Source organism: Chionomys nivalis, chromosome 7, assembly GCF_950005125.1.
Source record: "Chionomys nivalis chromosome 7, mChiNiv1.1, whole genome shotgun sequence".
Lineage (NCBI taxonomy): Eukaryota > Metazoa > Chordata > Mammalia > Rodentia > Cricetidae > Chionomys > Chionomys nivalis.
In genome coordinates, this window is record NC_080092.1 from 13,721,330 (window position 1) to 13,733,404 (window position 12,075).

The 12,075-nt window shown below is 45.0% G+C and overlaps 1 protein-coding gene across 1 annotated transcript in view; it reads right to left on the reverse strand.

Moving 5' to 3' along the window:
• Positions 1-12,075, reverse strand: part of Rab40c (RAB40C, member RAS oncogene family) — a 40,041-nt gene that overhangs the window by 3,042 nt on the left and 24,924 nt on the right. The window contains exons 3-5 of the mRNA XM_057775066.1: positions 9,496-9,556; positions 8,120-8,180; positions 31-108 (exon numbers count right to left, since the gene is read on the reverse strand). Coding sequence (XP_057631049.1) covers positions 31-108; positions 8,120-8,180; positions 9,496-9,556 — 200 coding nt within the window. The remainder of the gene's footprint in view (positions 1-30; positions 109-8,119; positions 8,181-9,495; positions 9,557-12,075) is intronic.

The following is a 12,075-nucleotide window of genomic DNA, read 5'->3' on the forward strand; positions in this document are numbered from 1 at the left end:
TCTCCTGGAGAGGCATAAACCCACACCTACCTCATCGATCTCCTTGATCCACCGGTCAATGCCATCAAAGGACCAGCGGTTGGTGATATCATACACCAGGAGGATTCCCTGCAAGTTAGATGAATGGTGATTATCCACAGGCATGTCTGGGCCCATTCCCAGGAGAAACTTGCTGGCTAGGAGTAGTCACAATTCCTAGGCAGGGCTAGGAATATGGCCCAGAAGACTACAGATAATTAGCATGGCCACAACCTACGGACCAGAAATGCATCTGCCACCCAGGAGAGCAGCAGGGAAGGGACCTTCTTTGAGTTAAATTGGCCCAGCCCACATATGCCATCCTGTCCACCCCCTGAGAACACTGCTGGAGCAGAACTGACTTTTTAACAATTTTTTAAATCCAGGCCAGTCACAGGCATTACTCTGAAATCATTCAAAAGCCACACAGGCTATAAGCCCCCTCCCCCAACAAAGGTCTAAGCTTTGGTTGGGGGAGGAGTGTGAAGAGCCACAGAACTCACTGGAGGACCAAGCATTCTGGAAGTCAGTCTATCAGCAAACTCTGCTCTAGGGGCACCTGGGGCTGAATGGAGGCAGCTCTGAGTTTTTCAGCTCCAAACTTATACAGCAGAATGTCAGTCACTCGGAGCAGTAGTCAGTGAGGGCTGCCTCAGTCAGGCTAAGCAGGATTTGCTACAGGGCCTTTCCTGCCACATCCCTCAGAGACCAATTACTGGGAGCTCAGCTCTGGGCTGTCTCCATCTGCCTCAAATATCCCATCAGGACCACCTTCGTGGACTCTCCAGCAGGGGTGGTACTGAGCAAGCACACTGCTCATCACAAAGGGTTAACACACTGCAAATCTGCCTCTCATCCTGAGTTAGATTTTGAGAGGTCAGCAATCAGAGTCCACCCACTGAATCCCTCACTCCTCTTCCCACAGGTTCTCATACATACATGGATGACAGAGAAGGGGAACAAAAACGGGCAATGATGGGAGTAGGAAGAGGGAAACAGAATTGCCATTTCTGAAAACTCATGCCAGTCCCAAGTCCTACTGAGATAAAGATAGCCTTACTCAGAGGTAGGTAACAGGCCTGGTTCAAGTAGAGCAGCAGCTGGGGAGGAACTTCTCTATCCCGGAGGGATCCCATACCTTACCTTGAGGTCAGGTACCACTGAGAGGAGCCAAACTGAAACTGTCCGACCTCAAGGAGCCAGGTCAGTGAGTGAAAAATATATTTATAATAACTAAACATGGCAGAGATGGAGGGCCACATTTATAATCCCATCATTCAGGAGACTGAGGCAGGAGGATAGGCTGCAAACTGGAGGCCACTCTGGTTACTAGTCTAGATAGCTAGGTCTAGGCCAGCCAGACTATATAGCAAGACCCCGACTAAAAAACTGATAGTTAAATGAAAATGGCCCCATATGCTCATATATTTGTATGCTTAGCCCCCAGCTGATGAACTAATTAGGAAGGATTAGGAGGTGTATCTTTGTTGGAGGAGGTGAGTTGCTAGGGGTGGGTTTTGAGGTTTCAAAAGTTCACCTAGGCCCAGTGTTTGTCTCTGCCTGTTTGCAAATCAGGATATGAAGCTTCCAGATACTTCTGTAGCACCATGCCTGCCTGCATATCACCATGCTCTTGACATAATGATAATAATAAACTAACCCTATGAAACTGTACACATGCTTCCAATAAGTGTGTTCTTTTAGCCAGGAGGTGATGGCGCACACCTTTAATCCCAGCACAATATTTATTTATGTTCCGTTGTTGATTTTTTAGAAGTTGCATGGGGTGGATCTCTGTGAGTTCGAGGCCAGCCTGGACTACAAGGGCTAGTTCTTCTAGGACAGGCTCAAAGCTACAGAGAAACCCTGTCTCAAGAAAAAAAAAAAAAAAAAGAAGTTGCCTGGGGGGGGGGGGAGGAAGTTGGAAAGTTGCCTTGGTCACTGGTGTCTCTACATTAACTACCTAAGACAAGACCAACTAACAATAACAAAGTCTCTACTCTCTTCCCAAATCAACAAACAAGCACATATCTTGAGCACAGGGAAGCAAGCTGTCATCTGTTGCCAAGAGAGAGAGGCCAGACTTTGCAGGTGACAATGCCACCTACAGCATCACGGCATGTAGCAATCTAGCTCCTGAGGATTATCAAAGGTGTGCCAAAGTCCACCCTCAGGAGACTCATCTCAGTAGGTTTTAACAATGAAGGCTTTCTTTTGTGGGGAGGGCTGGGAATGGCGGTGGCAGAGTCGTAGCTTAGAATACATGAGGCCCTGGCACAAAAGTAGGAGGGAGGAAGGGAAAGGGGGAGAAAATGTCCAGTGGCTGGGGTACGGCTAAGTGACACAGCATACAATGTGCAAAGCTCTGGATTCTATACAGAGCATAGCAAAAGCAACAAACGCAAAAAGTTCTAATTAAGTATAGTTGATAATCACAGTAAGCATGCATAGTACACTGTGGAGTGGGAAGCAGATTCCCATAGCTGTGTATGCTGACACTTGAAAGCACAAAAGCACAAAAGGCATCGTGTATAAGAAGTTGACACAAACATGCAACAGGTGGTATGAGGCTGGATAGCTTTTCATTTCCTGTTTACGTAGACCTTTTATGTATGACCTTTTTGTCATAACAAGAATCTGTGTTCTAGGGCTGGAGAGATGGCTCAGAGGTTAAGAGCACTGCCTGCTCTTCCAAAGGTCCTGAGTTCAATTCCCAGCAACCACATGGTGGCTCACAACCATCTATGATGAAATCTGGTGTCCTCTTCTGGTGTGCAGGCATACATGTAGGCAGAATGCTATATACATAATAAATACATAATTAAAAAAAAAAAGAATCTGTGTTTTATTTAAAACAAGTGAGCAGAAGGCCCACCTCCTGGAAGACAAGCCCTTGACCTGGCTGCCCCTCACCCTGGCTACCCTTCCTAGTAAAAGCATTCCCAGCTTTACTGTCAGTCCTTACTGGGAGAACATTCTATGAGTGAGGGTTGGAGTAGAGAAACCAAAGTAGCCATGGATTTCCTAGAGAAAACCATCGGTGATGAACTGCAGACAAGACAGCTGAGAACCGAAATAAGTTCCTTCTTACTAGAACCAGCCCCCAAACCACCAAAGAGAAAGTACAAAAGACAAAAAGACTCCTGCACATTCTGTCTTCTTCCTCCTCCGCCTTTCTTTTTTTCCTGAGACAAGGTTTCTCTATAACAATTCTGACTCTTCTGGAACTCAGAACTTTGTAGCCCAGGCTGACCTTGAACTCAGAGACCCACCTGTGACCCACTCCAGATCCCAGTGCTGGGACTACTTTTTAAAAAAACATTTATTGGGCTGGAGAGATGGCTCAGAGGTTAAGAGCATTGCCTGCTCTTCCAAAGGTCCTGAGTTCAATTCCCAGCAACCACATGGTGGCTCACAACCATCTGTAAAGGGGTCTGGTGCCCTCTTCTGTCCTGCAGGCATATACACAAACAGAATATTGTATACATAATAAATAAATAAAAATATTTTTAAAAAATTGCCTATTGTTTAAAAAAAAAAAAACATTTATTATCGCAGCACTCAGGAGGCAGAGGAAGGTGGATTCTGTGAGTTCGAGACCAGCCTGGTTTACAAGAGCTAGTTCCAGGACAGGCTCCAAAACCACAGAGAAACCCTGTCTCGAAAAACCAAAAAAAAAAAAAAAATTATGTGTATATGTGTGTGCCCAAGTGTATGTACACATGTGGAGGCGCCACAGAGGTCAGAAGAGGTCTTGGATCCTCTGGAACTGGAGTTACAGATGGTTGTAAGCCACCATGTGGATGCTGGGAACTGAACTCAGGGTCTCTCAATGAGCAGTCAATTTGTGATCCTAAAATCTCTGAGCCATCTCTCCAGCCCATTCTGTCTTCTTAATGCTAGTCAGATAATGCTTATTTTTAGACTATTCATAACTCAAAATATAGACATAGGCTCCCCTTTCCAGTGGCCTGCTCCATTCACAAATGACTCTGGAAAGTGCCCTTCAAAGGGTCAGCCACCATACCCCAACATTTAAGTGCTCAGCCCTTCCTGAAGAGCAAGCAGTACATTACACCAGGCCTATTAACTAGTTTTCGGCTACCTTCTTATTTTTTTTAAAAAAAGATTTACTTACTAATTATGTATACAGTGTTCTACCTACATGTACACCTGCACACCAGAAGAGAACACCAGATCTCATTATAGACGGCTGTGAGCCACCATGTGGTTGCTGGGAACTGATCTCAGGACCTCTGAAAGAGCAGCAAGTGCTCTTAACCTCTGAGCCATCTCTCTAGTAGGTTACCTTCTAGTGGCAAACATTTGACGTGCCTCTGAACATACACACTGTTTTGTTGTTATTGTTGCTGCTGCTGCTGTTTTGTTTGTTTTTTGAGACAGAGTGTCTGTGTAATAGTCCAGGCTGTTCTGGAACTCACTTTGTAGACCAGGCTGGCCTAGAACTTAGAGAGATCCACCTGCCTCTGTCTCCCTAGTGCTGGGATTGAAGATGTGCACCACTACCACCTGGCCATATACACTGTGTTCAGTTTAATATATAAGATACATTTTGAAAAGTGGAACTAAGCCTAAGAGTAGGTTCCTTACTGTTACAACTATTATTGTTTTTCAATACTATGTAGCCTTGGCTGTCCTGGAACTCACTATGGAGACCAGATTAGCCTCAAACTCAGAGATCCCGTCTATGCCCCCCTATTCCTGGGATTATAGGTGTTTGCTGCAGTGTCCATCTTTGTACATAGGTACTAGAAACTGAACTCAGGTCTTATGCCTGTATGGCAAGCACTACTTACTGAGCCATCTCCCTACCCTTTAATTTATATACCAGAAAACAAATAAGTTGAGACAAGGACATTGATAAATTTTTGACAAAAGAAATATACCCATGTAATCATCATGCCAAGATGTAGAGGCCCTGTGGGAGCGGGTGGAGGGGACAGAGCTGATGTCAGATGTCGTCCTCAATCACTTTCCACCGTTTGTGTGTTTGTGTGAGTGTGGCAAGGTCTCTTACTGAACCTGGAGCTTGTCAATTTGGCTAGACTGGCTGGCCATTAAATTTCAGGGCTCTTGCTATCTGTGTTTCCCCAGTACTTGGATTACAGGTACATGCTACTTCACTTGGCTTTTAATATGGGTGCTAGGGATCCAAACTTGGGTCTTCATGCTTGTATGGTAACACTTCACTGATTGAACCATCGTTGTTGCCCTCTAAAGTACCTTTTAAAAATAAAAATTGAGGGGAGCTGGAGAGATGGCTCAGAGGTTAAGAGCACTGGCGATCTTCCAAAACACCAATGCAAATAAACTAAGAATAAATAATTAAAAAAATTAAAAATTGAACATTTACTCTCAGCACTCAGGAGGTAGAGGCAGGCAGATGTCTGTGAGTTTGAGGCCAGTCCCATCTATCAAGTTGCAGGCCATCCAGGGCTACGTAGTAAGTCTTTGTCTTACTCTGTATCAAAATAACTAACAAATGAAAACCAAACCCTACAAATTAAGCTGGGTCTGGTGGTATGTGCTTCTAAATGCAGTACTTGGGAGGCTGGGGTAGAAGAACTGCTATGGGATCAAGGCCAGCTGATGTTACATAGTGTAAGACCCTGAGAGAGAGAGAGAGAGAGAGAGAGAGAGAGAGAGAGAGAGAGAGCGAGAGAGAGAGAGAGCGCTGTCATGATTCTACATACCTATTACCCTATCACCCAGAAGGTAGAGGCAGGAAGATCAGCTCAGGACTAGCCTCAGAGATGGCTCCTGCTGCTAAGCCTGACAACCTGAGCTTGATCTCAGCAATCCACATTGAGGAAGAAGAGATTAACTCCCAAAACTTGCCCTCTGACTTCCACTTATGCACACTCCCCTCAAATAAATAATACATGTAAATAGATAGGCACTTAGTAATATAATGTATCTGTGTGGTTCAAACTCCCAAAGTACAAAGAGCCAGGGTGAAAAACTCCTGTCTTCCCACCTCACACACCCTGGTTGTGTTAAAACATTCTCTTCTACACACATGCACATGCGCACGCGCACACACACACAACACACAAACACACACACAAGCAACTGCCAGGTGCCAAGAGGCATGTGGATATCCTCCTCAGCAATGACCTACCACTTCTCATAGAAACCCTTCCACATAAACAAATCCACTCTACCCTTAAAGGACAACATACTCCTATACTAATGGAAGTAAATGCAAGCGCAGCTGGACAGTACCTCCTGCTGGTGCTGGTACTGGTGTGGCCCCACAGTGAGTAGATATTGTCAAGCCTGTCTTAGGACCTCCATATACCAACCCAGGGGCACCCTCTCTCTCCCAGGAGGCAGCACAGGACTATAGGAATTAAGAGGCCACTTCAGGACTCAACCATAAAAACAAGCTTGGCCACTGGTGAGGATGAAAGGGATTCAGTAGCAGCCACAAAACAGTGCTACATGTGACAAGTGACAAAAGCAAAGGAGAAGCCAGTAGCCTTTGCTTGTGCGACGTGTAAGACTCAGACCTTGAGAGACCCAGGAGACAAAGGGTTGACAAAGGGTAGGAGAGCAGTAAAACATGTCCTATTAAAATGCCTTGCCAGAACAGGACGGTGGTGGTGCATGCCTTTAATCCCAGCACTCTCTGAATTCAAAGCCAGACTGGTCTGCAGAGTGAGTTCCAGGACAGCCTGGTGCTTGTGCTTGTGTGTTCTTTTCCTCTCAAAACAACAAACAACAACAAAAACTCAAAAACTTTTTTAATGTAAGACATATTCATCGTTCTCTTATAAAAGAATAATGGGGGAGAGTGGTGGCTCATATATTTATTTCTAGCAGTTGAAAGGCTAGAGAAGGAGGCTCCCTGCAGAGTTGGAGGTCTACTTGGGCTATATGAAGTATGAGATCCTATCTCAAAAATTAGGGAGAGTTGTGGAGATGGTTCAGTGCCTAAAAGTACTGACTGCTCTTACAAAAGACCCAGATTTGAGTCCTAGACCCACATAGCAGCTCAGAACCATTTATAACTCCAGTCCCAGGGGATCTGAGACCTTCTTTTAACCTCCATTGCTACCAGGCATACATGTGGTGCACAATCATACATGCAGGCAAAACACCCATATACATAAAATACATTTAAAAAAATAAAGTGAAGAGGGTCCTGTAGAATTTATCCTTAGACTAATGTTCCTCACTCCTGGTTGTCTAGAGGTAGGGTCTGGGTCTGAGAGTTTTCCGGCTCTTGCAGAAGTTTGAGGTGCACCAAACAGAACTGAACTTCCATTCACATCCCTCATGCAGAGCAGCACAGTTCTATTTACACAGGTCTCAACTACTTCCCCTCTGGTTTCAGAATGATGAAAAAAAATATCTGAAAGCTTTAGGGGATTCCAAGGAACAGGGAATAGCTAGTCACACCATGCATGGTACTGTGTATGCATGGTGCTCTCCTACTGCCAAGACAAGATCCCCATAGCCTATTTCCTGCCCAGAGAATCAGCTGCAGCCCATTGTTAACATTTCCATTCTGCAGAGTTCTAGCTTTGTTACAGCCCAAGTCACCTCCACATTCAGTCACACCCTTAGGAGACACACAATTCTGTGTGTGAGGGAAGTATGGGGGAACACCTTTGGCTTCTGGTGAAACAAATGGATAAGCTGCACCTCAACAGCTTGGAGAGGCCACTGCAGTGGCTGTGCTAAGTTCAGGGCATATCTTAAGGCACCATGAAAACAGCAAGGGTTCATACAGGGACACTAGAGGCAGGTACAATAGAGACTCAGTTGCCTCCCACATAGGCAGCCTCGAAATGAGGCTACAAGGCTAAGAATCCTTCCTATACAGATGGGCTTTTGGAGACTTGATATCTGAACATCAAAATCCTTGGGAAAAAAAGGGCTGAGGATGCAGCTCAGTAGTGGAACCCACCAATCATGTACAATAAGGGCCCAGAGCTCAATCCTCAGTGCTGGAAGAAAACAAAACACTTGATCAAAAGGAGTAAAGTTCTTAGGGAACTGGCAAAATAGTGATACCAGTTCAGAAAGAATCAGGAGAGGCACCTACCAGACAACATAATGGTGCTGGTCTTACCTGTGCGCCCCTCGAGTAGGACCTGAAGATGGTGCAGAACCTGCCCTGGCCCGACGTATCCCTGAAACACACAGGAGGGTCAGCAGCATGCACGAGTATTCCCAGTATGAGAGGTTCAGTCCTGTCTTTTTTTCTTCTGCTTTTTTTTTTTTTTGAGACAGAGTCTCACTGTGTAACTTTGACTAGAATTGGCTACATAGAATAGGCTAGCCTCGAATTCACAAAAGTCTCGGCCTGCCTCTGCCTCCTGAGTACTGACTGGGGTTAAAGGCAAGTGTACACACAGCTCCTTCTTAATTTGTGTTTGTTTTGGTTTTTTGAGACAGTTTCTCTGTGTAACAGGACTAGCTGTCCCAGAACTCACTTTTTAGATCAAGCTGGCCTTGAACTCATAGAGATCTGCCCACCTCTGCCTCTCTGAGTGCTGGGATTACAGGCGTGTGCCACCATGCCCAGCCTTAATTTTTAATTTTATGTGTATGAGCAACACACGCATGCCTGATGCCCACGAGAGGCCTGAAGTGGGTTAGACCCACTGGAACTGAAATTATACACTGCTGTGAGCTGTCACATGGGTCCCCTCAAAGAACAACAGTCCTCTTCTTAACCTCTGAACATCTCTCCAGCCCCAGGAAAACAAGTTTTTATGGGTAAAATTGGAGGAGGTGCCAGGCAGTGGTGGTGCATGCCTTTAATCCCAGCATTTGGGAGGCAGAGGTAAGAGGATCTCTGTGAGTTCGAGGCTAGCCTAATCTACAGAGTAAGTTCCAGGACAGCAAAGACTGTATCACAGAGAAACCCTGTCTCAAAAAACAAAAACAAACAAGCAAACAAAATTGGAGGAAGCTTTAAAATAAAACATCCTGGGTTTTTTGTTTTGCTCATCATGGAGAAAAATCCAGTTTGAACACAATATATTTAAAAGGTTACGGCAAATAAGATACTTCCTCATGGGGCTGGAAAGATAGCTCAGCAGTTAAGAGCATTGGCTATTCTCCCAGAGGACCTGGATCCAACTCCCAGCCACACATGACAGCTCACAACTGTCTATAACTCGAAGATCTGACACTCTCACATAGACATACATGCAGGTAAAATATCAAAGCACATAAAAGTAAATAAAATATTTTTAAAAAGATGCTTCCTGGGGCTGGGGAGATGGCTCAGAGGTTAAGAACACTGGCTGTTCTTCCAGAGGTCCTGAGTTCAATTCCCAGCAACCACATGGTGGCTCACAACCATCTGTAATGAGATCTGGCGCCCTCCTCTGGCGTGTGGGCATATATCGAGGCAGAATGTTGTATATATAATAAATAAATCTTTAAAAAGATGCTTCCTCACTTGGCTTCCATGTCCTCATCAGATTACCAACTCACCAGAGTTCCAGTTTGACACGCCGTCCGTCCAGTAGGATGGTGGTAGTCTTATAGTCAATTCCTGTGAGGAAGCAGAGGGTCAGAGTGTCCATCAGTAATGGGCTTCACTGTGAGGTCCTCCTGCCCAAGTCTGTGTTTTAAACAGAAAAATATACTTCCTCAAATCCCACAATGACCCCCAGGGAAGCAGGAGCAGGAGGAGGGTGCTCATTGCCCTCGGCTATGGCTTTCTCAGGGCACCTGACTAGCTCACATTGTATGGCAACCACGGGCAAGGTAGAAGCCCAGATCAGAATGGGACATTAGATATACTCAGGCCACACCAGTCTCTCTAATGGCTCTGGACCCAGAATGCCTGGAGGGAAATGGTTCACTGCCGCTGTGACATGTCTTTCCTATAGATTCTACAGTTGACCTCTCAAAAAACAAAGTACTTCCTAATTCTTCGATTTATCACAGTTCTTAGATACTGTTGCATCACTAAGATGAAGGTATTTACTTACTTACTTAGGTTTTGTTTGTTTTTTGAGACAGGGTAGCCCTGGCCATCCTGAACTTGCTCTATAGACCAGGCTGGCCTCGAAATCAGAGATTCGCCTACCTCTACCTCTTGAGTAGGTGTGTGCCACCACTGCCTGGCTTCTTACTTAGTTTTTAGAAACAGGGTCTTCAGATGTAGCCCAGGCTGGCCTTAAGCTCATGCAGTCTCCTGCCTGAGCACCCGAGGATTACAGATGAGACCACCACACAGGACCAAAGTAATCTTTTTAAAATGCTGCTACCCAGCCGGGCGGTGGTGGCGCACGCCTTTAATCCCAGCACTCGGGAGGCAGAGGCAGGCGGATCTCTGTGAGTTCGAGACCAGCCTGGTCTATAAGAGTTAGTTCCAGGACAGGCTCCAAAACCACAGAGAAACCCTGTCTCGAAAAACCAAAAAAAAAAAAATAAAATAAAATAAAAAAATAAAAATAAAATGCTGCTACCCACAGAGCTCTCCAAAGACCTTTATGTTTACTCTACCTTGAGGGTTTGCTTTATGTTTTCACGTTTTTATGAAAAAAAAAAAAAAAAAAAAACAGATGTTGGTGGAAGCAGGCCGCACTGGATACTTAATTTATATAAAACACTGGAGCCTTATCAGATCCACCAGTGGTGCCCAAGTTTGTTTTTTAAACGGGGGGAGGGGGAGACACCAACAATGATGAACTACGATGACACAAGGGAGCTTACTATGCAGCAAAGGTTCCTGAACAATAACTCCCTCTCTCATCTCCAGTTTAAACCTTAAAGACATCAGTTTCTTATTTTTCACATAATACTTGGAAACCAGATGTAGTGATACACAACTATAATTATACCATTTGTGAGACAGATGCAGATCTAGAACTCAAGGTCACTTTTCTCTGCACAGTAAGTTCAAGGCTGTCTAATCTACAGAAAATCCTGTCTAAAACCTAACAAGTTAACTGTGTTCCAAGAGGACTTGGAGATGGACATTTAAAATGCACAGGTACCACTCTCACAGAATGTGGTGTACATGCACATATGCACATCTGCACACCCAGTGCACAACCTGTGTGCATTGAGTGTACATTGTTGTCTGTGCACCTATGGCCCTGTGTATCTCTATGTCTGCATTACAGTACAACATCCTCTTCAGACATCAGTAGCTTCTTCTGAGTCATCTTCTGCCTGGTCAACTAGTAACTGCATCCAAACTTGGTTCTCATGCATTAAAGGACACTATAACAGAGGGACAAATTGTAACATACAGAAGAAAATATTTGCAAATTATAAATCTTATTAAGACCGAGAGTTAGCCGGGCAGTGGTGGCACACACCTTTAATACCAGCACTTGGGAGGCAGAGGCAGGCAGATCTTTGTGAGTTCGAGGCCAGCCTGGTCTACAAGAGCTAGTTCCGGGGTTCCAGGACAGGCACCAAAGCTAGAGAAACCCTGTTTCAAACAAACAAACAAACAAACAAAGACCGAGAGTTCTATAAAGAACTCCTTCAACTCAACAACAAAACAACTCAATTAAAAAATGGACTAAGGGGGCGGTGGTGGTGCACGCCTTTAATCCCAGCACTCGGGAGGCAGAGGCAGGCAGATCTCTGTGAGTTTGAGGCCAGCCTGGTCTACAAGAGCTAGTTCCAGGACAGGAACCAAAAAGCCAAAAAGCTACGGAGAAACCCTTTCTCAAAAATCAAAAAAAAAAAAGGGGCTGGAGAGATGGCTCAGAGGTTAAGAGCATTGCCTGCTCTTCCAAAGGTCCTGAGTTCAATTCCCAGCAACCACATGGTGGCTCACAACCATCTGTAAAGAGGTCTGGTGCCCTCTTCTGGCCTTCAGGCATACATGGAGGCAGAATATTGTATACATAATAAATAAATAAATATTTTTAAAAAAAAATCAAAAAAAAATTTGTTTGGGGCTGGAGAGATGGCTCAGTGGTTAAGAGCATTGCCTGCTCTTCCAAAGGTCCTGAGTTCAATTCCCAGCAACCACGTGGTGGATCACAACCATCTGTAATGAGGTCTGGTGCCCTCTTTTGGCCTGCAGACATACACACAGACAGA